The following is a 27274-nucleotide window of genomic DNA, read 5'->3' as shown; positions in this document are numbered from 1 at the left end:
ATGTCCAATCCTTTTTTTTCTGTCACACTTCACATTCCAGCTTGTTTACACAATGTGTAGTTTTTTTGTTTGTTTTTTTATGGTCAGGCGTTGCAAGTCTACCATGAAACACAAGAAATTCAAGAATGTCATTTTTGTGGATTTCAATTGGCAAAAAGTGGCCACAAGAGACCCAATGACGATTGGCGACAGTAAATTATTGATTTAAAGAGCCGCAGTTGGAAATGACAAAATCAGACAAAAATCGACCAATAAATGTCCTGCTTGAATTATAATTATGATTTAAAGAGTCATTTTCATCATGCTGTTGACACTTTGATGTCATCAGACCAAGACGACACCCAAAAATGCAACAACAGTCCCTCGCCATCAAACAAGGAAGTGGCCGCTGAGCTTCGAGTGTCATCAGCAGGAGTCACAGAAAGACAGACAGGTGGACAACATGGAGGTTTTCATTGACCAAATGTTGCCATTTAGCTACTGGAAACATTCAGTTTACACAAGGTCAGGAAATGTCATTGTGCAGTTGATGTTTTACACCTGAAAATATATATGTATTTCACCAATAATTCTACAATTTGACAATTCTCGTTTTATTGTTAAATCACAGTGTGCCTTATAGATCATTTGATATTCACATGGAATCTGCATTTTTTTCATGTTGTGGAACTTTGAACTCTTCATCTCTAGGACACATCATTAGGTACACTTCTAACGAGATTCAAAACAGCCTTCGCTAAAGTAGATTTTTAAAATGTACAGAAAAAAACCCGTCTTCTGCTCACCTACTTTTGTTATTATTTTTTTGTTTTATTATTGTATAATTTCCTATTTTTTTTAACTTGCAAACATTTAATCTGTGCTGACTCGGCATCCCCGCTTTTATCAGCGGTCATCCAACAAGTGGCCATTAAAGAATAACACAGTTCATAACACGTGCATCCATAAAAGCAATAAAAAGATTAATAAGTGCACAACTGTTTAGTTGTGTACAGTCCTTCCAAATGCGTTACAATACAATTTCTGATGAATGTTCAAATGTATTATGTGCACCTTTCTGTGTTATCTGAGCAAAACGGATGGAAAATAAGTGCAGTGTAATTGAATGGGTTGCATCATGCCAGATGGAAACAAAAATCTTTTTTATTGAGCACTCCCACACAGATGAAGCGGAAGTGCATGAATAAATGCATCATTTACATACATGTGATGAGCTCATGACATTCTTTTTCTAAGGAGCTCATCACATTAAATTATTCTGCCGTGAGCTCATTGCATTTAATCGACTTCAAGTCAGGTTTGGGCGCATTTTTTGACTCAAGTATAAAAAAAAAAACTTCCAGCTGTCCAGTTCATCTGACGGATCCTGGCCTGGTGACACACGCTCATCATTTTTCTCACGCCTGGATGCAGGCAGCATCAAAAACAAGGAGCGGGGGTGAGGGGGAAGGAAGATGGCTAATCTGCGTTTGCCCACCTGCATAAGGAGAAAAATACCAGTTTGAGGTGTGCGTACTTTAGTTGGAGATAAGCATCCGCTTTCAGCTCGACTTTCAGTTTGCAAGCGCGCGAAGGCAAAGGACAGCATCCCCGGAGGTAAGCTCCGTTCGCACGCCGCAGCACATTGGCCGAAGCCTCTGGACAATTTAAGGCTCATGTTTTGACTTCGGTGTTTCAAAAAGAAAAGAAAGAAAATGTCACAAAACTGCCTGTCCTCACAGAAGTCAAAGAGAAAAAGAGAAACTCTCGTGAAATTTGACATTCTTAATCAACAGAAGTCAAATTAAAAATGTGAAAATGTCATGTGTCTGTTGTCAAATCAATAAAGTGGACAATTCAGCGGAAATAGCTTCACAGAAAAGAAAAAAAAGTGAAATCTCTTGACTGTCCATTATTTCAAAAATCGATTTTTTTTTTTTTTAATCTGAAAATGTCGTAACTGTCCGTCATCACAGAAATAAAGTGGAACATTTTGGGGGGAAAAAAAAAAAAAAAAAAAAAAACTACAAAATTGAGTCTGCGTGGCATCACGAAAAGTGCCCGCCGCAATCGGAATGGTCGCTCCCATCTGAACCAGGAAGTCGCCCGCCCACCGACAAACACGATGACATCACTTGATGAATTGCTTTCACTTTTGTCAGCGGCCAGCCTTACAGGACGTCTACCAAGCGGAATACGTCCTGCTTGCATACTTGCCGCCAGCCGTTGTATTGCTCGTATTGCACTAAGCAGACTTCTATGGTTCAATTCAATTTCAAATCAATTAGAAGTTGTCTGAGTAGAAAAGGACAAAGACAGAACGTGAAGGGGTGATAAAGAGAGAGAGAGAGAGAGAGAGAGAGAGAGAGAGAGTTTGACTTTGGAGGTGTATTTTCCACATGCTTTTCAGCAACAACTCTCTTTTCATTGTTCAAGGAATAATGGAACTATCTAAACTGAAGGGACTTGGCAAAGGCAAGGCTGTGTGGCCTGCGTCCTTTTCCGTTGCGATGTTTCTTTTGACTGGAAACTCAAATGTTTGCTCCCAAGTCAAAGCAAAAAAAAAAAAAAAAAAAAAATCGTCCCAATGACGACTCGTGTCTCGGGCTGGACTCATCTCAAAGCGCCGCAGTCGGAACGTGCGTTCCTTGTCCTGTTTTTTTTTTTTCATGGATGGACGCATTTTGGTTAAATATTGATTATGAAGTGCTCCACGTGACGCATGTGGCACAATTGCGTGCTTGCTGTCGTCTTTTTTGTATAGTTGATGGCCATTGAAAACGTTTAAAAAAAAATGAATAAAAAAATTCAACCCCCCAAAAAATTCTTGAATAAGCAGGAATGTAACGCCAAAAAGTTTTTCAGGATTGGTTGAATAAAATGTGAATAAAATCGGAAAGCAATAGGAAAAAAAACCAATCCGTGAATAAAAATCCGCGGGTGCGGAGCCGCAAATTTGCGGTTCCATCACGAGGGCCCGCGTGCCGAATTACCACAGATGAGGGCATCCTTGGAGAAATCTCCCGGAAGTTCGAGAAGCCCCGGTTTGGACAAGACATTGAATTGGGCATTTTCAAAGAGGTGACAGCGGTGATCTTTGATAAGCTTCAATGACAGCAGCTCAGTGTTGGATAACATATTGATTTACTCATTAAACCGCCTGCAATCACTTGTGAGGCTTCATAAATGCGTGCTCCTCGGTCGCCATGGACACGTCGATACAATCTCTCATTAATGTTTGATGAGCGGCGGCCTATAAAGACGCAGCACCCCGTTCACTTTGGATGTGTGAGGATGGAAGAGCGTGCGTGCGTGGCAAAAAGTGGAATAGGTGCACACACGCTTTGAGGAGTAACGACCTGACTTTGATTGTGCTCGCCAGTTGTTTTGAGTGACCATGGAGCGGGCTGAAGACGGCATCGCCGTGGTGGGCATCGGCTGCAACTTCCCAGGCGGTAACGCGTTTAAAACCTCTTTTTAAAAATACTATTCATACCCTAGCCTATAGATTATATTGTATTTAACCAAATATACACTACAGGTATGGGAAAACATGAAAACACTGTACTTTTTATATTTTTCCATCTTCTCCCCCCCCCCCCCCAAAAAAAAAAGTTCTGAATGACAATATTTTTATTTGGAAATTGGGAGTTATGTTGTAGTAGTTTATAAAATAAAACAAGAACAAATGGCTAAGATTTTTAAAAATTATTTTTGTCATATAACATGTAATCTTCATGTAGTTATACATTTTCATTACATTTATATGAAGATAAATACATTGAAAATTTGATTTAAATGTATATTCAGCAGAGTTTGGCAGCCCTTCAAGGAATATTTTGATAAAATTCCAATTAATCCAGATAGCAATTAGATGCCACTCCATCCCTCACTTCTCCGATTTTTGTATTAACTTTTTTTGCATATTGCTTAGTTTATTTTATGGTGTTGTTATGCATGTCGTGAAGCGATTAAGTGTGAAAAATGATTCGTTATTCAGTCTGTTCGTGCTTAAGTTCTTAAGCTTTTGGTTCTCTCCCAATGTTCACTGTAAAAAGAAAATAGCTTCTTCCTTTTTCCTTTCATGTTTCTGCTGTGTATCAATTACCAATGCATGTACTGTATACAAGGAAATTTTAAAAATATTTATTTTAAAAGTTAAAGTATATTACAAACGTATATGGTTGTTTGTTTGTATGTACCCTGCGATTGGCTGGCAACCAGTTCAGGGTGTGACCCGCCTCCTGCCCGATGGCAGCTGGGATGGGCTCCAGCACGCCCGCGACCCGAGTGAGGATGAGCGGCTCAGAAAATGGATGGATGGATGGAAATTATAAATATATTTTTTATTCATTTTGTTAATCAAAATTTACCACAAGCAAACGAATAGTATTAATATCGTGATAAATACTAGAAATGAAAATGTAAGCATTGTAGCCATTGTAAGGTATGAATGTGTTTTCCATGCAGGAGAGGGTCTAGAAAACTTCTGGAAGGTTCTGGTGAGTGGCCGGAATTGTTCGGTTCTGATTCCCAAGGAGCGGTTCGACATAAGCCCATGGTACGACCCCGACGACAACAAGGCGGGCAAGTCCCGCACGGCCAAGGCCGCCCTCATTGACGGGTATGACATCTCAATGCCACTCCACAATCGGGCACGCATTTCGCAGAAGAAAAATCTCACAACAGCAAATCAAATGTTAGTTGAAAATCTGCTAAATATTTGTCTTTTTTAAATATATATATATATATATATATATATATATATATAGTTTTACCCCTCCCACACACGTTTCATGCATATAAGAATTTACATTTTAGAAGTATTTGTTTTTAAACTTTTATTCACTTTTAAGTAACATTTTTATTCAACTTTAATGTGCAATACCATTGATATCATGATTTAAGTTTTTTTAATCACTGTATTAAAGAACCTTTGAAGTGACTTCACAAATTTGTTTCAAATACATTCTACATGTTTGAAGATCATTGCTGAAACGTGAAAAAACTGAGAACTACAGTATGTAGTCCTCAACTGTGGAGAGATGTTTCCGATTTTTGGGGCGTGGCTAAAACAGCGTCGCGTGACGCAATTGGGCGTCCAGCATGAGTTGCCTCTCCCCAAACACAAGAACCTGAGCGCTGTCGTTCGCATCAGTGGTTATCCGGCGCAATTGAGATGTGCGAAAATGCGTATTTCCATCCTAAAGTCTGCTGCGTGGTTGCCTTAGCCGTTGTTGGCCATGAGTACGCGCGCATCACACGGAGAACAGTAAAACAGCGAGGGGGCGGGGCTAGGTTTGACCGGGCCTTCGCACTGGTGCGGCCGCTTTAGAGTGTCTTGTTGTCGGCTGTCAGCGCGAAGACATAAGAGCGAGGATTGTTTATTTATTTTTTTCCCTCTGATATGACAGCCAGCATGTAAAGTTTGGCTTCATGCTGGGGTGGCCGCTTTAGAGCGCCTCGTTGTCACAGCGTGGAAAAGCCCTGCGACGACCCGGTGGGATATATTCCAATCACCAGAGGCTTTGAGTTGACATATTTTCACACCTCAAACATGTAGTTGTGTGTAGTCATAAGAAAGATGCGAAACAAAGCAGCATCCATTTTTCCAGGTCACAGTAGTGGTATTTGATTTGACAGTTCACAGTTGAGCGGGGCGTGGTTTCAGCGCATTCAGCAGACACGCCAACAGCGCTTGAGAGTTGAGAAAATGACAGTCTGAAGCCTCATTTTATATACTTCGCATTTTTTTGAATCATTCAAATTTGGCAGGGTTGTTTACAACACGTCTTTTTGGTGTGTACATTTTACAAGACATTTCTTTGCACTTTACAGGGACTTTAATGTTACAGTGGCTTAGAATAATATTTGGGGTGATACTTGGTGTAAGAGGTTTGAGAAGCATCACTCAATGGCTGATGCAAGTAGAGATTGGATTGGAACCATTTTCCTCCCACAATGTTTGCAGTTTCAACCAGTTTGACCACAAGTTCTTTGGCATCAGCGACAGCGAAGTGGAACAAATGGACCCTCAGCAGAAGCAGCTGCTTCAGTGCGTCTACAGAGCTCTGGAGAATGCCGGCATCCCCTTGGAAAAGGCAAGCGGGACCAGAACCGGAGTGTATTTTGGTAAAAATCACTAACGTCATTTCCTACCACAACGACTACCACAACGAGAGATTCATGGGGTTTTCCCGACAGGCCTCATGAACCGAGACTACGAAACCAACGCGGCACACGTGCACCCCAGCGTCATTAACCACTTGACCGGCGCGGGGTTGGCCATGAGCATCGCCGCTAACAGAGTGTCGTACATCTTCAACTTCACCGGGCCGTCGCTGGCCATCGACTGCGCCTGCTCGTCCTCCCTGGTGGCGCTCCATCTGGCGTGCCAGGCCATCAAACAAGGTGCCCCGACGATACTCAGGTGATGTTGAGAAGCAACTTTCTAAAAGGACCTCTTCCTTGTGTGGCCGTCTTGTCAGGTGACTGCGAAATGGCGGTGTGCGGCGGCGTCAACTGCATCATCGAGCCTAGAGTGTTTGTGGCTCTCAGCAAGGCGAAGATGTTATCTCCGGACGGGACCAGTAAGCCTTTCTCTACCAAGGCAGACGGTTATGGCAGAGGGGAAGGATGCGGCGTGGTTCTCCTCAAACCACTGAGCAAGGTGATGTTATTTTCCAGAGCTGGGAGACTCCAGTCACATGATTTGACTCGAGTCAGAGTTAAGTCGCCAATTTCGGGACTTGGAATTTCCTTGCCTAAAACCTATGAAAGACTCGACTTACTTTGACTGGATTTTCATTGGACTGAACTTGACTTTGTCTTGAAAGACTTGCCTGTTTACATGTTTAAATCTGCATTCATAACGCAAGTACAGAAACTGAGTGCAAAGCAGCTAATGTGCGAATACTGCATATGTTGTGACAGAGCAAAATTGTAGGACTTGATTTATGACTTGTTTAATCCAAGTGATGACTGGCTCGAAATTTAGTGGGGACTCGACGACTTGCTTGATTTTTGCCAGAGAAACTTGGGACCTGCCTTAAAGTTTAAGACTCGAAACTTACCAATAACTTGCACATATGTGACTTCCTCCCAATTATGCTATTTTCCTCATTATTCACCACCATAAACAAATGAAACAGTCCTGGCACTGGCACCATCAGTTTCATTGTATCCTCGCTACACCTTGACAGGCCTTAGAAGACCAGGATCACATCTGGGGCATCATCAGCAAGACCGCCGTCAACCAGGACGGACACTCTGTGTCGCCAATCACCAAGCCATCCATGACTCAGCAGGAGGAGCTTCTGCAGATGATCTACTCTAAGAGTGACATCGCTAACGTCCAGTACATCGAGGCCCACGGCACCGGAACGCCAGTCGGAGATCCCGACGGAGGCGGCGAGCCTCTCCAACGTCATCGCCAAAGTCCGAGCTTCCGATGCAGAGACTCTGCGGATTGGCTCAGTGAAGAGCAACATCGGACACACGGAGTCTGCCGCTGGGGTGGCCGGACTCATCAAGGTGCTCCTCATGATGAAGCATGAGACCATCGTTCCTTCGGTTTTCTTCTCGGAGGAGACGGCGAGCGTAGACTTCCAGGCTCTGAACATGCATTTTCCCAAAGAGGTCGAAAAGTGGGAAGCAAGCGGAGGGCGGGTTGCCGGAGTAAACAATTTTGGCTTTGGGGGTACGAACGCTCACGCTATTGTCACCCAGCACAAGCGGTCACATAGAGCATACAGAAATGATAGCAGGAAGGTGAAATATTTTGTCATGTCGGCAAATTCACCAAAATCTCTCACTCTCACGCTAGAAGACACCATTAAACGTCTGGAGAACGTGGATCTCGATTGTCTATTGTACACGGCAGCATGCAGGAGGACCCATCTCAAACACAAATACAGACGGGCTTTCCTGGTTTCATCCATAGTCGACCTGAAAGAGAAGCTCCAGGCTGCTGTGACCAAAAATACAACAACCCCGTCGCTCCCGGATCCAAAGTTAGTGTTTGTCTTCTGCGGTAACGGCGTCACTTACTACGGCATGGGCAAGGAGCTGCTCCGACACGAGCCAGTGTTCAGAGACAAAATTGAGCAGATTTCCCAAGTTTACCAGCAGCTGAGCACACTCAACATTCTGGACACGCTTGAGAGCGAGAGCGAACATAGCGACTTCAACGCTCCGGATGTGATGCAGCCTCTCCTCTTTGCTCTGCAGGTGGGCATAGCCACCTTGCTCGGACACTGGGGTGTCAAAGCCGACGCCATGCTGGGACACTCTGTTGGCGAGGTGGCGGCAGCTCACTGCTCGGGCCTCCTGTCCCTGGGGGATGCCCTCAAAGTCATCCACTTCCGTAGCATTCTCCAGGGCGAAGTGGCCGGGGGAAAGATGCTGGTGATTAGCAATATGGCCATATCAGAGGTCACAGCTCTTCTCCCTCAATACTCTGGGAGAGTTTGTCTCGCTGCTTTTAACAGCCCACAGTCCTGCACCCTCTCGGGGGATGCCGATGCAATCGAGAGCCTTCAGGCAAAGCTGAGGAGCACAGCTAACAGTGAGAACCTATTCATCCGCGTCCTAGAGGTCCCCGCTGCTTATCACAGCCATATGATGGATCCAATTCTGCCAAAGATCAGGGAGGCAATTGGCTCCTTGGAGGGGAACGAGCTTAGAGTGCAGTTATTCTCAACGGTGACCGGAAAGGAGGCACAGAGGGGGGATTTCTGCTCAGGTGATTATTGGGCTAGAAATGTGCGGGAACCCGTCGCTTTCGAGCAAGCAGTCAAATCAGCCAGTCAGGGAAAGAAATATGCTGTCTTTGTGGAAATAGGTCCAAGACGAGCCCTCCAGAGGAACATCATGGAAACTCTAGGTAATGAGATAGCTGTCATAGCCTCGCTGCAGCCACAAAAAGACCACGAGACACTCTTGTCCGTCACTTCAAAGCTGTTTGAGCTTGGTGTCCACATAGACTGGAACAGCTTTTATGTAGGCTATGAGGCACCGCCGCTGTCTTTCCCAAGATATCAGTTTGATTCCTCAGACAGGGATGTCATCATCAAAGGGGCTCAGAAAAACATAGCGAGTAATCACCCTGTGCTCTATGCCACAGGAAATAAGAGCAACACTTTCAGCTGCAATTTGATGTCCGATTTCACCTTCTACCTGAAAGAGCACAGACACAACAAAGTACCCATCATCCCTGGGGCCTTCTATGCAGAGTTGGGTTTAGCCGCATTCATGGCCTGCGCCAAACCCAAGGTCCCTCTCAACTCATTGGAGCTCAGTGTCAGTTTTCACAGCCCATTTGTCATAACCCCAAACCCCCTAGAGATGAAAGTGGAACTCGAACAAAAAGAGAATGAAGCTAGTTTCACAGTGTTCTCCTCATCAGCCACGTATGCATCAGGGTCAGTCGCCTTCAAGAAAGAGCGCCCGGTCGAAGAGCAGTGCATTGACCTAAACAGTATTTACGAAAGATGCACATCTGTTGTGACGTATCAGGAATTTTATGGTTATCTTGCCCAAGGAGGCTTTCAATATGGCGATGTCTTCACAAATAAAGCAAATGTACACTATGGCGAAGATCTGAAAGAGGCTTTTGCCGTGGTCACAGTTCCACAGGCACTACGGTCTCAGTTGCACAACTACTGCATTCATCCAGTAGTGCTGGACTTCCTCATGCAGCTCCTCCCAGTCACAGTAGAGCAAATTTTTGCTGGGAGACCAGGATTTCCTGCCAAGATCGGAACTTTGACCGTGTTAGAACCATTGCAAGATGAGATGACAGTCTACTTGAGGGCAACCGATGTTGGTGCAGACCACTTTGAGGTCTGTGGATGCTTTGCTGATCGACATGGTCGCACTTTGGTCGAAGTTAAGCATGTGTTAATCAAGTACCTTGGCAGTCGCTCTCATGTGGTTGAGGAATACTTTTACCATAACGACTTTAGTGTCATCCCTGAGGGGATCACAAATGATCCACCTCCTAAGGCCTTAGTCTTTTCTGACCATCTAGGGATTGCAGAAGGCCTACATCGCCACTTAGACGAATGCTCTCAGTACATTTCGTTCACAAATGCCACAGACATTTTGAGTCAAGGCTTTCCATCTCTCTTGGTAAACCTCAAGATAACAAACATTGAGCAGAACTTTGATGAGGTCTTGTTCTTGTGGGGCAAAGAAAACCTCAACTCGCTCACGCCCGATATTGTCCTGCAAAATCTGACAAATTGCTGTGAAATTTTTCGCCAGGTAGTCCTCGAGCTCAAGCGAATTAAATTCCCCAACTCCATCCGAGCAGTAACCTATTGTTCATCCTGAACTCACAGTTGATCATGTAAATCCAGGCTTTGCCATTGTCGGCATGACAAGGTCGCTTGCTGCAGAAATAGCCGAACTCTCATTTCAGTTGGTTGACATTGGCTCCATCAGTGCTAAGGACATTGCGGCTCTGTCAGAGGTCCTTCGAGCTTATCCTTGCAGCAAATACCCAGAACTGGTGGTTAAAGACGGGGTAATTCTGAAACCTTCCATTGCGCGTACCCTTCCTGAACTGACTGACAATTCTGAAGGCACTTTCGTGTCCAACACATCTGAATCCTTGCATCCTCCAGACTGGGGACGCTTTTAAAATGTGCCGCTTGAGTGCCATTCACGTCCATGCTGACGTAGAGCAAATGAGTGACACTTCAGTTGAAATTCAGCCCACTAAGTTATGTGTCCATTCGTCAGACTACTCTCCTGTGAGTGCCTCGCATCTGAATTTTGGCCAGACGCTATACTGGAACAAACACTCCTCACAGAACCACAAGCTACACATGCTTGACTTCAGTGGAATCATTACAAAGGTTGGAAAGGATGTCAGGAAATTAAAAGTGGGAGATTCTGTGGCTTGCTGTTACCCTGTGGTGGCAGCCAGTAGGGTCAGAGTTCCACAGGATGTGTGTTACGCCACCAAAAACTGCCCTTTCCTTCAAAAAACACCCTGTGTCTCCTACTTTGTGCTGGCAAAGGAAATCCTGTGCCGTGTCTTGCCAAAAGCCTTGCCAAAAGCCAAGCACAGTCTCTGCATCATATCTCCTGTTCCTGATTCCGCTCTGGTGAAGGTTTTGACACTTGCCTCTCAAAAGTGGAAGTGGAATGTGATTGTTGCAACACATTGCTCCTTTAAAGAGGCCAATCAAATAGATGCATTCATAGTCCTCCCTCCATTCAACAAAAGCTTGATTGCAGAAGTCTGCAATTTTTCTGGTGTCCAGAATGTTGTCCTCGTTCGTGGATCTCAAACACAGCACTTGCTTTCCCAAGATGAGCTCCCGAGTGTAAAAGAAAGTGTCCATGTCCAAACAATTCACATTCCGGCTATTTTGCAAAAAGGATCCCTGTGTGCTCGAAGGCTACGTGTTCATCACTGGCTCAAGTCCTTTAACCTGAACAAGAATTTTTTCCTTGAAAGCTTCACCTTTCAGTGTATCATATCTGAGAAGATCCACATCCTTCCGTCAGAGAAGCCAGACTCCTACTTCCATGCAAAGAAACTGGCCATTGTGGCGCTGGAAAAGTGTCAGACAACCGCAACATCAAATATTCCACTTCTGTGTTCGAAAAAGCAGCTTTTCCAAAACAGATCGGTGTACATTGTGGCAGGCGGCTTAACCGGGCTGGGCTTTGAAACGGTGAAGTTCATCTCGCAAAATGGAGGCGGGTTTGTCGTCACCCTCTCCAGGAGCAAGCCCTCAGAAGAGGTGCAGGAGGACATCCACAACATTGAGAAGCAGTGCGGCAACACCGTGGTCAGCATGCAGTGTGACATTGCCGTGTCTGAGCAGGTGCACAAGGTTGTCTGCGACATACAGCTTAAGTTCAAAGGTTATCCAATCAGAGGGGTGTTTCACAGTGCGGTCGTCTTGCATGACGCGCTGATCGAGTCCCTTGATAGATCCATCTATGAGGAGGTTCTCAAGCCCAAGGTCAACGGTGTGCTAAACTTGCACCACGCAACACTGAGCTGCCAATTAGATTACTTTGTTTGTTACTCCTCCATATCAGCCTTTCTGGGAAACGCATCACAAACAAATTACGCAGCAGCAAATACATTCCTGGATTTGTTTTGTCAGTACAGGCGCAAGCTCGGCCTGCCCGCTCAGTCCATCAACTGGGGAGCTCTGAACCTCGGACTCCTCTTGAACAAAGAGCTGTTCCATCGCTTCCTGGAAGCCAAGGGGATGATGGTGCTGACTGTGGCTGAGATCCATAAAAGTCTCGAGCAATGCTTGCTGCTCAATCGACCTCAACAGGCCAGTTTGCCGCTTCCACTTTAGGAACATCCGCTTTAACATCCTCTCGCAAAATGTCTCCCTAACCATGCGGCTTTCGGCGCTGGTGGAGCAAGCGCTCCAAATGTCCATAGAGTTGAATTCTCAAAGCAAAAACACAGAGGAGGTGCCGGCCAGAGATTACATCGTCTCGCTGCTCAGCAAAACCGTCGGCGTGGACGTGAGCGAAATGAAAGATGACATGCCGCTCTCGTCGCTCGGCACCGACTCAATGCAGGCCATGACGCTGCAAAACCTCATGTACCAGGACCGAGGCGTGAATGTGCCATTGGTCAAACTTTTGGATCCCAATGCCACGCTATCCACTGTGGTGGCCATCCTGAGGGAGGGGCAAGAGAGTGGAACTAAGGACCTTTCAAATGATGATGCCAGCACAGTTTCGACCAGATTTTAAGCAAGCTCACTGTAGGTATGGGATACAGTGGTACCCTGACTTACAGGTTTATTCCAATCCATGACCATGCTTGTAACTCAAATCACACTTCCCCATTAAAATGAATGGAAATGCCACTTATCTGTTCCAGCCCCCCCAAGAAATGGCAATATTTTTTGTAAGGTGGTTTTAAGAAGCAAAATAGAACTGTACAATATTGTATTACAGGGGTCCCCAACCATATAGGCCACGGACCAGTACCAGGCAGCACAGATAGACTGAAAAATGTTTCTGTGTGCGTGTATGTATAAATAAATGTTATATATATATATATATATATATATATATATATATATATATATATATATATATATATATATATCCATCCATTATCTGAGCCGCTTATCCTCACAAGGGTCACTGGTGCGCTGGAGCCTGTCCCAGCTATCATCGGGCAGGAAGCGGGGTACACCTTGAACTGGTTGCCAGCCAATCGCAGGCCACATACAAACAAACAACCATTTGCACTCACAGTCACACCTACAGGCAATTTAGAGTCTCCAATTAATGCATGTTTTTGCGATGTGGGAGGAAACCGGAGTGTCCAGAGAAAACCCACGCAGGCACGGGGAGAACATACAAACTCCACACAGCCAGTCTAACCAGTCGTCCACCGTGCTATCTATTCTGTATCTATATATACATTTATATTAGATGTATATATATATATATATATAAGATATATATATATATATATATATATATATTATATATATAATATATAATATATATATTATATGTATAATATATATATATATTTATATGGACATCCTGAGGGCCATCCTGACGACTGGTGTTCAATCCCCGGCCCCGCCTGTGTGGAGTTTGTATGTTCTCCCCGTGCCTGAATGGGTTTTCTCCGGGCACTCCGATTTCCTCCCACAACCCAAAAACATGCATTAATTGGAGACTCTAAATTGCCCGTAGGTGTGAATGTGAGTGCGAATGGTTGTTTGTTTGTTTGTGCCCTGCGATTGGCTGGCAACCAGGTTCAGGGTGTACCCCGCCTCCTGCCCGATGATAGCTGGGATAGGCTCCAACACGCCCGCGACCTTAGTGAGGAGAAACAGCTCAGAAAATGGATGGATGGATGATTATCTAATTGTCTCAAGGTGTTGTAGAGATAACGGAGACATCCTTCCATTTGTTTTTTAAAGATGTTCATCAATCACGTGTCCTGAAGGTGATCATTCTTATCGTTTTATGAGGATTATTTAACTGAGCATGTAAAAATTCTGATGGACAATCTGAACGGCTAATCTCATTGTGATGGACACTGACTTTGGACTCGAAAACACGCTAGTTAAATGCTGACACTGTGTACATTAACGTATTATAGTTGTGTTTGTATACTTTTTCCCATTGCAAAAAAAAACCAACAAAAAAACAATACAATTACAGCACTTTTTATTACCATTAAAGAATGTGACCGAAAAAAAAACTTTTGATTCTCGTCATGGATATGTTGATGTCTTCACAATACAACACAAGCACTGCACTGTGAGTGACAATCAGATCAAAAAACTGATCACTCATTCTTCATTGCTTTATGCCCTACAATGATCAATTCCAATCCAGATTAAACCATAGAGCACATTTAAAAACAACAGGTTTTACAAAAGTGCCGTACAATTTCTTCAAAACACACAGGAAATAAAACTACCATTTCTCTCCTGTATTTCAAACGTAACCTGGGAACAACCAGGTGAGATTTATCTCCAGAACCTGGTGAATGGGATAGAGTATATGTTGGTGAAAGAATACGGAGGTAGGAGGGAGCAATAGAGAGCTTTATTGGTTAAAAAAAAAGTAACATTTAAAATTTTAGTCTAGGGATTGAGCCATGGCGCGAATAGTGAAAATCTGTGAGCAATTGCCCCTCCCTCCCACACACACACACACACACACACACACACAAAAGGTTATAATTTCCTATAGATGCCACAAGATGGTGGCAAATAACTACTTTTATTTAAATGAAGCTCCTCCGCTCACTTCAACATAGGTCCTTAGCTGCAACATGCCACAAGCTGGAACTTGACCTAAAAATAGCAAAACGGTGATTTTTGCAGAGAAAATCAGGACAGGTTCTGAAAAAAATCAAATTAAAATTAAAAAAATCTGCAAATATGTGAATTCGCAAATATATAGGGGTTCACTTTATTCTTATCTTTCTGAAACAAATACTAGTTCCTCATGCATCATATGACCTTACATTATTATTGATCACCAAACTTTCCAAAGTTGCCACTGTCGTGTTTGGGTCCAGTATCCTGACCAATGGTATATTTACATTTGTCTCTTGCAATATCTTATTCTGAAGTGTTATAGCCAACATGGAGTCAACACCCAGCGCACCCAGAGTGGCGTTGTTATCCAGCTCGTCCTCGCTAAGGTTGCTAACGTCACAGACGATCCTTCTTACGCTTTCATGTGGGGAACACAACTGCAGAACTGGGGGATCGATGCAACCGTTGTCTTTCAGCTCTGCCTCCAACAAGGCTGACAGTTGTCCCCTGAGGGAGGCGTTTTTAAAGTTGAGCTTGCATACGACCTGCTGAGGTCTGTTGCTGAGAAGAACCTTGGCAAGAGCTTCGTGGATCTCATCCACATCCATGACCATCATCCCTTTGGCCTCTAGGTGTTTTTGGATGCATTTCTTGTTGAGCAGTAGGCCGAGGTTCAGAGGACCCCAGTTGATGGACTGTCCGACCAAGCCAAGGTTCCTCCGGTAAAGACAAAATTTGTCAAGGAACGAATTGGCCGCTGCATAGCTGGACTGCAACTCGTTGCCAACAATCGATGAGATGGAAGAGAAGCACACAAAAAAGTCGAGCTTCTTGTGTAGCGTGGCAAAGTGAAGATTTAAGGCTCCGCTCACTTTGGGCTGCAGTACCTTCTGCAGCAGGGACGCATTGATGGTTTCTATGGGCGCATCGTGGAGCACGGCAGCGCTGTGAAACACCCCTTTGATGGGATAACAACTCAATCTCTGTTCAATTTTTGAGATGGCTTCCACAACCTGCTGCGACACAGAAACATCACACTGAGCGTTCATGATGGTGATGTTGTACCTCTTCTGGATGAGATCTAGTTCAGAATATGTTTCGTGCGTCGGCGTGCCCCTGGACAGAGTTACAATACTACCGCCTCCGTTGCAGGCAATGAACTTAACCGTCTCAAAACCCAAACCGGTGAGGCCTCCAGTTACGATGTAAGTACAGTATTTTTTAAAGAGTTGTCTCGGCTTGCTCAGCAGCACAATGTCTGACAACTGGCAGTTTGGCGCTCTCTGATCTAAAACCACCTGCCGCACTGTCTTGGAGGCAAAATATGATTCGTTAGCTTGAGCTTTTGCTGTGTTTGAGATCTGAAACATCTCCCTTTTAATAGGCAGAGACACTTGATTAAAGCCAAGTGACATGAGCCACTTAAAGATGGTCTGACCTTGCGCTTTGAGGTAAACTCTTTGAAGAACATGAGTCACATGGAGCACATGGACGTGGAGGAAGTCGTTCTTGAACAGGAACACATTTGCCCAGCGTGGGGATGACTGCAGTGTTCCGCACACAAAGACAACATGTCCCTCATGGCCGTAATCATCACGTAAGTCCTGCCACGAGTCGTCAAACGGGGGCAGGAAGACAAAGACTCGGCATGGATCAGGACTTGGATCTCGCTTTGAAAAATGCTGCAAACAGGATACATTCCAGCCCGACCTGTTTGCCGTCAAGGCTAAAACATTCATAAATGCAGAAGCTAGGTCTGGAGTGATAATGGTCAGTTTATTCTGTTGTTGTGGTTTCACAGTGGGAAGAGTGCGCTGCAGGATCTCCCATGCCAGGATGAAGAATGATATACTTGGACATTCCTCCAGGAATCGAAGTTTCTTCGTGTCATAACACACAGATTCCGGAATGACAAACCTCGTCGCTGCAGCAGCCGGGTAACTTGACGCGATGCAGTCACCCTCTCTTAGGCCGCGAACGTCTTTCCCAACAGCTGTGACAATGCCGCTAAAGTCGAGAGCCAGCAATGTGTGAAGGTGTGCCGTGCGGTTGGTCCAATACAGCGTCTTTCCAAAATTTAGGTGTGAGAGTGTCACAGGGAAGTAATCTGACGAATGGACACACACATTTGCGAGCTGAACCTCAACTGATTTATCTGGGACAGTGCAGTCATTTGGTTTATGGGGGGTAGCAGTCAAGCCTTCCACTCTGTAAGGATGACTAGTCTGTAGGACAAAATCTCTTACTAATGGTTTATCACCCTTAAATGATCCACTGTCCACTATGTGTGTGCGTGTTATGCTTGTTGTCCACACCTTTCCTTGACCAACAATGACTTCTGATTGTTTACAAGTGTTAATGACACCAACTAGAGACTCAATGTCCATTCTAGTGAGAGACATCAGGTCAATGAGCTGAAAAGAGATACCCGGTACCTCTGCTGCACAAGCCCTCATCATACCAGACAGCACAAAACCAGAACTTACACAGTCTACCATCATCTCTGTGGACCTGTAGGTTATAACATGCACAGTGCAAGATTGTTGGTCCTCTTTCAAAGTTAACACAACCTGCCGGAATGACTCACAGCAGGCCACCAACCGGTCCAGCGTCCTACAAGCTGATAAGTGACTCAGATCCTCCGCGGCCCAAATGAAGAGAACATTTCTCAAGTTGCTGCCAAGAACAAGGTCTTGAAGTTCGCCAGGTGTCCAGTGCTCTCTGTCCTCCACGGAGCACGACTCTGGGTGCAAGTATGGCCCAAGAGCCTCAGCAATGCCCAGCTCGTCTGCAAAAATGAACGCTCTTATCTTCCGGTCACAATTCGTCTTGTTTGTGATGGGAACGATTTCATTGTGGAAAAATAATGATTGAGAAGCAGGCGAGCTACCACCCAAGAACGTAATCTGTACCTCCTGAAGTTCCACCAGTACTTTCCCACCTTTGGTGGCGAAGCAACCACACACTTTCATGAAATTTGGCATCTCTTCAGTTGCACGCATGTAGATAATCATCTCCTCTTGCAGTAGTCCCGAAATGGCAACACTGCCAATTGCTGAGGGGAAGCCCTGCTTGGCTGAGAAATGCCTCGCAGCTATGACAGCGGTCATTTGAAAGAAAGAGTCCAACAGCACAGGATGGATGAAATAGTCGTGAAGATGCTTCAGGAGTTCTTTTGGGACATGGATTGTTGTCACTGCCTCTTTAAATTCATCTCCAAAATGAACATTGTGCAGCTGTTTGAAAACAGAGCCATATTCAAATCCCGCTCTAGAAAGAATGGAGTAAAATTCTTGGGTCGTGACAATCAAATTGCATCTTTTAAGGATTCTCTCCGGACAAATACTTGGTTCCTCAAACACAGCCGGTCCATCCGTGCACCTGAAGGTACCTGAGGCATGAGTGCCGGCAGAGGAACTTACTGTAAAGACACAATTAGTTTCTGCAAGCCTCACTTTCAATTGGTGATTGTTAGTGCTAAGCAGATTATGGAATGTCACACTGAGCTGGAGAGAGGACATGGGCCTCTTCGGGTTCAAATCGGCCAACACAGAAGCAAAAGCCAGCTCCACATAGAAGGCGCCGGGCACGATGGCAACGCCATTGTGTTTGTGTTCCCAGAGATACGGCGCAGTCTTTGCAGTGACACTGCACACATACTGTTTGTTGTTCTGCCTTACTTGAGATATCAGTGGATGTGGTGAAGAAGAAAACAAATCATTTCCTTTTCTGACATCCTCAAAGTACATCTCTTTTTTTGTGTTGTCAAAATGATAGACTGGGAACGCTGTGGGTGGTGTTTTATAACCTTGGTAGAGCTCCTGCCAGTGCACATTGACACCCAGTTCAAATAGTTTCCCCACCGTAGACAAGATGGTTTCATATTCTTTCTGTGGTTGAACAGAGGAAAGAACAATAACGTCCTTTCCTAGCGTCTCGTGGATGTGCCTTTGAAGAGCCCTGCGAGGTCCAATCTCCACAAAGACCATGTTTCTCACTGACAGGTTATCTCTCGCAATGGCACATAGCGTTCCCTCAAACAAAACTGGTTCCCTGATGTTCTTTGCCCAGTAGCTACCAGTTTCAAATTCACCATGCACATACTTGTCTCCTGTCACAGTGGAAAATAGCTTGCATTCCATGCTGTTGACGACCAAACAATCTAAATTACTCTGAATGTCTTCAAGGATAGGATCCATTAGCTGACTGTGGTAAGCTGCCGGAACATCTAAAATATGGAGAAAGATATTCTCATCGCTATACATCCTGTTCAATTTGTCATGGAGGACATCTATAGCATCTTCATCTCCTGACAATGTGCAAGACTGCGGGCTGTTGAAGGCAGCCACGCAAATACTCTTTGAGAAGTCCTGAAGAATTCTCAGCACTTTTTCTACGAGTATGTTGCCCACCACAAGCATCTTTCCAGCAGTGGCCCCGCTTTGAAGCGCACTGCGTTGGTAAACCACTTTGACAGCATCCTCAAGAGCCAAGAGACCTGAGCAGTGAGCAGCAGCAACCTCACCTAAGGAGTGTCCCAGCACTGTGTCAGGTTTGACACCCCAGTGCTTCAGGAGGGCTGCTATGGCGACCTGAACAGCAAAAAGCAGAGGCTGGACAACATCTGGCCGACTAGGTTTGTGCATGTCACATTCTCCAGAAAGCCACTGAGTGATTCTGATGTGTTGGTTCTTCTTCTGAAAGAGAACCTCCACCTCTCTCACCTTGTCTTTAAAAAGAGGAATGGTGCTGAAGAGCTGGCTGCACATGCCTGTGAAGGCAACACCGTTTCCACTGAACACAAACACCACCTCAGTGTTTGACTTCGTCGACGGCACTTTTGCTTTCGACAAGGATGCCAGCTGATGCTTTAAATCTGAGAGGGATGACGTGAGGATCGCCTTGCGGTATTTGTGCTTCACGTGGCTCCGTCCACAGGCTGAGGTGTATGATAACGCCTGCATGTTTGCCGCTTGGCCATCAAGAAGCCTACTGTGGGTATCAGTGAGGGATCGGAGCAAGGATTTCTCAGAGGCTGCAGATGTTACAAAAAGCCTAGGACCATCTTTTGGGATCTGTGCGGGACATGTGGGTTGTTTATACTCTCTTACAATTATGTGCGCATTTGTGCCTCCAAATCCAAAACTGTTAATCCCAGCGACTCGCTTCAACGATCCATTCGTCTTCCACCTTTCAGCTTTTGTTGGAATACTAATCCTCATACCTTCAGCATCTATGCGGGAACACTCTTGGGAGTAGAAAACAGACGGAACGATAGTCTGGTGCTTCATCATGAGGAGCACTTTGATGAGTCCAGCCACTCCTGCTGCGGATTCTGTGTGTCCGATGTTTCCCTTTACGGAGCCGATCCGTAGAGTATCTGTACCACAGCATCTGGTTTTGGCAACGATGTTTGAGATGCTCATTGCCTCTGTCGGATCTCCAACCGGGGTTCCAGTCCCGTGAGCCTCGATGTACTGGACATCAGCGAGGTCTAGCTCGGAGTATATTCCTTTCAGCAGCGCCTCTTGTTGATGCAAGGAGGGCTTGGTGATCGGCGACACCGAGTGTCCATCTTGGTTGACGGCCGTTTTGGCGATGATACCCCAGATTTTGTTGCAGTCTTGTAACGCCTGTAAAATAACACAATGCCAAACATTCTTAGATACATTTTCTGTCCCTCTAATCTATAAGAGTGGAGGCAATTGGACTCTTCTTGGTTATTGAAAACACACACACACACAGTCTATGTAAAAATAAACATGAGCTTTTCGGTTTCACCCCAAGTCTGCCGTAGGAACTGGAGAGCCACAACTATTAACAATTAACAGCAACCCTCATGTGAACACTCCCAGGGGACACACCCACCAGAGATCCAATCAAGGTAACTCCACACCTAAGATTTCAAACTGAAGAATATTTTTGGTTTCAAGGAGTCCATTGCCTCCATTCACCTGTTATTAGCAAATCTCTTTCAAAGTGACATCACATAGAAATGGGCTCCAAACAGTGTATAAAAAGACAGTAAATTCATCAATCTGTGGGGTGCATTTTATTCATGGTCAAAAGATAGGAGCCTAAGTCCTGAATCTAACATTTGCTTTCTTGATAAACTGAAGAAGGTCAATGTACTGTAACAATATTTACGTAATTGTGTTCATGTGTATTATTCCGTCATCCAAGGTCTAATTAATGCTGGATACAGAAAGACGATGATGAGTAGAAATCTTACAATGTCAGATTAGCAGCCTTGGAACTGGGTCTGTTCGATCACCAGTCTATTGTAATCACCTTAAATCATGATATGTTACAGAATGAATCAGATCTGCTTTTAATCTTTTATGTGGCCGGCCATAGAATACCCTTGCCAGAAATGATGATATGTGCCACTAATGTAATCATAATTAACTTTTGGGAAATATTGTGCACATTTATCCAAATGGTAAAAATGCATATTGATATTGGGTTAAGATTTCCCAACGTTTGGATCAATTTTTTTTTCTTGTTGAAGATCTAGATTTGTCATGTTTAACTGCTACCGGCTGTGATGATATTGGGCCTTCTTGAAACTGCTGCGGCGGCCCCGCCTGTGTGGAGTTTGCATGTTCTCCCCGTGCCTGTGTGGGTTTTCTCCAGGCACTCCGGTTTCCTCCCACATCCCGAAAACATGCATTAATTGGAGACTCTAAATTGTCCGCAGGTGTGACTGTGACTGCTAATGGTTGTTTGTTTCTATGTGCCCTGCGATTGGCTGGCAACCAGTTCAGGGTGTACCCCGCCTCCTGCCCGATGATAGCTGGGATAGGCTCCAGCACGCCCGCGACCCTAGTGAGGAGAAGCATTTCAGAAAATGGATGGATGGTTGGATGAAACTGCTGCCCCCCAGTGGCTCACAAACATGGTGCAAGTGTCAAGCGCACATCTGAGTGACACGGCCGTTTTCAATGGCACGATAATGTCTGCACAGCATTGTTTGTTTCCAACACCCAGAAGAAGATCAGTGGGCCAATACACATTGATGTTTTTTTAATGTCTGAGCCCTTTTAAAAAAAAAAAAAAAAAAAAAAAATCATTTTTACATTTGTTATTCCACTCTGTGCTTGGATATGGAATTTTTTCCAATCTCTTTTTTAATGAACAGTTAACCCTTCCAAGAGCACCAGTGGACACAGGGATACCAGCAGCACTGCAGTTACCCATTGTTTTGTCTTTAATTGTGTTCATGGGCTTCTTTGTACTTTGCTGTGATCTTTGAAATCTTAATTAGTTTATTGGATCTCGTTTTTCGGATGTATGTAAGTGAAGCACCGTCTGAGAACATCGACAGAAAGTCTTAACAGTAGCTATATCCGCAACGCAAAAGGGACTGTTTTCAAAACTCACATTTTTGAGCGGTTTAAGGAGAATGACCCCGCAGCCCTCGCCTCTGCCGTAGCCATCTGCCTGGCCGGAGAAGGGCTTGCTGGTGCCTTCGGGCGAGATCATCCCGGCCTTGCTGAGGGCCACAAACACTCGGGGCTCCAAGATGCAGTTGACGCCGCCGCACAGCGCCATCTCGCAGTCCCCTGGTCAGACGGGTGGAAAAAGATACTGACTCACTCTAAAGTAATCACTCAACAACAGACACTGGTAAAAGCAGAAACACTGATTCATTTGAGTTCTTAAGTTAAAGTAAAAAAAAAAAAAAAAAAAGTAGTGATGGTGAGATGAAGACCCATGAAGCATCGATAGTTTCAGTCAACCGTGCATGTGCCGCATGTACCGACGCTTCATTGGGAATCAACTCTATGGCGCCATCAAGAGGTCAATAAAATGTACTACAATCTAGTTGCTACCTACAAAACAATGATAGGACCACAGTGAGGCACAGTATTAGAAATAGGAATGCACTTTTGTTACTTGTAGTAGTTCTTGTTATTAAATAAAGAGAATTAAAACCCCAATATCTTTCATTGTTTTTTTATTTTAAAAAAGTCATTTCTCTAAAGAGCCAGGACTAAGGTGGTTCCGCTTTTTTGTGAGGATTTCTCCTGCTTTGAAAAAAATGCTCTCACAAGGCACAGATGAAGCTCGAGTGGAACGGTACATGACAGCAAGCGTGAATAAGAATTGATTTGCTTTCTCCAGTACTGCAGTGGGTCCTCCTGTCTGTCTATGTTTGGTTCTGCCAGGTATTTCTGTACTTCAATTGTTGCATTTACTGTCAGTGATGTCGACATGGGAGTTTTACTTTGCTGAATGGATCTGTCTAGACGAAGCCACAGTTGTGTTATATTTCCAATGACACGCGGTTCACGCGCCAAACCAGCAAACCACTTCCTGAATCAGTCACGTGGTACGGTGCTTCAGGAAGGTTCACTAAAAAAAAGTGCAGCTTCTGAAATGGACATTGTTCCTCTGCTATTCACTCAGGATAGGGACAGAGCCCTGTCGTGAATAGTGAATATCCCCAAGTAATTGACACGCCTACCTCGTAAGATTCATAAGTGCCTACAGATGCCACAAGATGACGGCAAAGCACTGCTTTTCAATCAGGCAGGACTGTGTAAATGAAGCTCCGCCACTCACTTCAACATAAACGTTTCTTGGCACCAGGATGTCACGAGATGGTGCCAAAGCAATACCAAAAAAAAAAAATGGTAACGTTTTTCAATAAGGAAGACAACACTGTAACATTGGACTTCATAAAACATATAGTAATAACAACAAAATGAATGTTAAACAGTTTCCATCCATCCATTTTCTGAGCCGCTTCTCCTCACTAGGGTCGCGGGCGTGCTGGAGCCTATCCCAGCTGTCATCGGGCAGGAGGCGGGGTACACCCTGAACTGGTTGCCAGCCAATCCCAGGGCACATACAAACAAACAACCATTCGCACTCACAGTCACACCTACTGGCAATTTTAGAGTCTCCCATTAATGCACGTTTTTTTGGGATGTGGGAGGAAACCGGAGTGCCCGGAGAAAACCCACGCAGGCACGGGGAAAACATGCAAACTCCACACAGGCGGGGCAGGGGATTGAACCCCGGGTCCTCAGAACTGTGAGGCTGACGCTCTAACCAGCCGTCCACCGTGCCGCCTGTTAAACAGTTTGTGTATCAAAATTCATTGTGACTCTTTCTGATGTGCATGACTTGACCACCGGGGGCAGTATAACACAGTCTTGAAGACACAAACGAAGACTTTCACAACTACTGGAAGTGACACAGTCAACTGCAGCAATGTTAGCCATTTGTCACAGAGGCTGAATCAGTTTGTATTGTTATATTGTCTGTCTACATGTGCTGCTACTGTTTTTCGCTGAGACTACGGATGCTGTTCGTAAGCCTGTCTATGCCGTTTTGAACTGTGGAAGGCAAAGTTATGGGGCCGTTTTGTATACACGATGTGTACGTAATTGTCTTTGTTTTAATGTTAGTTTGACAGTAAACCCCAAACTTGTAAGTCTCAAGACTTGTATCTCAAGACACCACTGTACAAATATAACGAAGTAAATATATACCTTGTCTTATTGCCTGACAGGCTATGTGCAGAGCCACCAGGGAGGAGGAACAGGCACTGTCCACGGCAAAGGAGGGAGCCGTGAGATTGAAGACGAAGGAGATCCTGTTGGCTGCCAGGCTCGTGGCCGTCCCCGTGGCATTGTAGTGACTGATGGAGGCGGGGCTGTGGCTTCGGAGCATCTCGTAGTCTCGGTTCATTAGACCTGCAACGCAGTCAGGCCTGTTGTCAAGTTGTGCTCGTGTATTTTCCGTCTCCTGTATTATTATGCGAGTGTATGCGTGTGAAAGTTGCCGCTGTGGCAAATTACAATTACTTCACGGGATGAGTCAAGTTTATCGATAGTATTTCACAGAAGTGAACACAACGTATATGGCCACAAGATGGCGGCAAAGCACGGTTTTTTTTTTCTATGAGACGAAGCTCTTGCCTGCCGAAATGAAACTTCCAGTGACCAGAATATGAGTGAGAGCGATACCATCCATCTGTACACAAAGGACCATTTTGCTATCTAAAGCCCTTTATCAGTTTGTTTTTATTCTTTTATGGTTTGAGGTGTCACAAAAACAAATGCAACCAACCCATGTTCTACTGCTGGTTACTGAAAAACGGAAAAGGTTAGAAACAACCCTTTTTCTGGTGACATCTATGCTTTCTTTTGGTAGGTTGGATGTTGATATTGTTACAGAACACAATATTGTGTGTGTCTTTAGTGATCAGTCAAAAGACTCAAAAACGGCTGGCAAAATGGGCTGCCAGTGAACGAGTTGATGACTGGGCGCTGAGGAATTTTGATGGTACAGTCAATTTACTTATCAAGCTGTACATTGGCAACTTTGCAATAGCCAAGTTTCATGTCTCCTGTTTTCCCATGAAAAGACCTCATAGAGAAATGAGAAATGTACACACTTTCTATCCGAGTGTGGTCTTATGAAGTAGTTGACGTGATCACCGATATAAACTCCGGTTGCGCTTCCACTGATGCGCTCCATGGGGATGCCGGCGTCCTCCAAGGCCCTGAAGGTGCACTGAAGGAGCAGTTTGTGCTGAGGGTCCATGACGTCCGCCTCTGCCTCGGCCATGCCAAAAAAATTGGTATCGAACTCGTTCACCCTGCAAAGGACACCGTCGGTCATCATTTGACTTTATAAACTGCCTCTAAATGCCACAAGATGGCGCCAAATTAATACATCAGTTTTGACCATTCTATTTGATGTATATAGTCTACGCATATTATGACGATGTTACAGCACTGTTTTGGATGGATATTGTTTCTTTGAATTGGGGTTATGTCTTTTTGTTTCCCATATGAGACGACAAATGGAAATTAGCATTGTGTTACATCTGGTGCACAATGAAAATGTAACGTCCCGCTCATAGGAATCTATTACAAAAACACACAAATGAAAATAAAGGATTCATCCGTTAATCTAGGATTAAGCAGAATCCGCAATATGTAAATCAAAGATTATTTTCACACTTGGTCAATGTGGACGTCACATCAATAAAAAACAATTTAAAAAAATAGGAATTGATTTCTCTCAGCCCATCAGCAATGAAGACTCACGGTAATGAAAATGATTAAATAGAGTTATACATATGACAGATATTTTTTAATTCTAAAAAGTATATAAATTCACCGATTATGACAATAAATAAAAGCAAAGTAATCCCTCTTACCCATCTATAAGAGCAGCTTTGGTGGTTTGCGTCTTTCCAGGTTTGCTGCCATCGGGATCGTACCAGGATTCTCTGTCAAACCTCTCGGCTGGAATATCCACAACGCAGTTTTGCCCCTCCAACAGAACCCTCCAAAAATTATCCAAGCCTTCACCTAAAAACCACGGTGACCACAGTTAAAGCATGCAAATGCACTTCAGCCGTGACGATGGGATTCTACTACCACCGTTTTTAACTTTTAACTTTTTTGTACATACTTGGCAAATAAAGATGATTCTGATTCTGAAAATACCCAATCGTTTTTATTTTGTAACACTTCCAAATTGGAGTTTGTCTGCACAATGTGCACTTTGTAAAACCTCAAAAATGACATTGTATGACGTATTTTCAGTACCACCTTTTATCATATTGCTAATACTGTAGTACTAATCTTTCTACGTACAGTCAGCAAAAGGACTCTTCCACTTCTTCAACAAAAATGTAATTCTTATCTCCACTTCTTAAAATCGAAATTGTGTTATTCATTTGCTCCACTGGAATGCAGTTAAACCATTAAATGCCTCTTCAAGAACATTACATGAAATTGTTCACTTGTCTAAAAACCGATAAATGATGTAAACTCACAAAAAACAAAAACAAAAAGCAAACAAATAAATAAATACAATTCCATGTCTATAATGAAACCCAATCTAACCAAATTGTATGATTCGATCCAGTAATTAAGGAATTAAAAAAACATTAACCTAACAGCAGGATTGCCAAATTCGCTTTTAACATCAATAAAAACACCACCGACATGCTTGCTATAAACGGTGCTTTTTCTTTGTCTGTGTTGAATATCAGTGCTATAGGTCATGGTAATCCACAAAAGTTCTTGTTTGTTGAATTTGTTTTTGTTTTCCAAAAATGGCAATTGGCCAAAAATGGACACAATTTAGCCAAAAGGTACAGTTTGATGGAAACAGAATAATAGTGATACATCAAAAATAGCTGAAGTTGTAAATTACATAAGACACAAGCTCCACCATTGGGAAGTTTCATTACCTTTGCAGTAAAACAGAGGAGAAAAAACAGTCAGCGTACCTCCAGGGAAGTTGCACCCAATCCCGATGACGGCGATGTCATGTTCTGCATCCATTATGTTCTTTTTCAATGTGAAGCTTCAGTCTTCAAGTCAGAAGAAGTTCTCTTTTTCAATTTATAAACCCCCGAGATGAGGCGGGGCGACCAAAGAGGACTCAACGACGTCCCCATGCGTGGAACTAATTGCAGGTTTGGTAATGACAGTCAGTCACTTGTAGTGGATGATGTCTTCAATTCA

General features: G+C 44.2%; 2 protein-coding genes across 2 annotated transcripts; one reads left to right on the top strand and one right to left on the bottom strand.

The window, feature by feature from the left end:
* The first annotated feature begins 1237 nt into the window (after positions 1-1237).
* On the top strand, positions 1238-13123 carry LOC133396572 (uncharacterized). Its single transcript, XM_061666572.1, is given in 11 exon segments — positions 1238-1596; positions 3362-3434; positions 4450-4603; positions 5951-6111; positions 6184-6390; positions 6468-6649; positions 7182-7376; positions 7378-10311; positions 10313-10596; positions 10598-12293; positions 12295-13123. Coding segments are annotated over 10 exon segments (6300 nt in total). The 5' UTR covers positions 1238-1596; positions 3362-3376; the 3' UTR covers positions 12724-13123.
* A 1833-nt stretch (positions 13124-14956) lies between these two features.
* pks1 (polyketide synthase 1) lies at positions 14957-27187 on the bottom strand. Its single transcript, XM_061667037.1, has 6 exons — positions 27037-27187; positions 25954-26107; positions 25226-25386; positions 24275-24478; positions 22155-22336; positions 14957-20404 (listed from the first exon to the last, which is right to left on the bottom strand). The coding sequence occupies exons 1-6, from the start codon at positions 27089-27091 to the stop codon at positions 14957-14959; spliced, it is 6204 nt and encodes a 2067-aa protein (XP_061523021.1). The 5' UTR covers positions 27092-27187.
* Between the last annotated feature and the right edge of the window lie 87 nt (positions 27188-27274).

The sequence above is a fragment of the Phycodurus eques genome, chromosome 21 (genome assembly GCF_024500275.1).
Source record: "Phycodurus eques isolate BA_2022a chromosome 21, UOR_Pequ_1.1, whole genome shotgun sequence".
Classification (NCBI taxonomy): Eukaryota; Metazoa; Chordata; class Actinopteri; order Syngnathiformes; family Syngnathidae; genus Phycodurus; species Phycodurus eques.
This window is presented reverse-complemented; position numbering and strand designations above follow the sequence as displayed.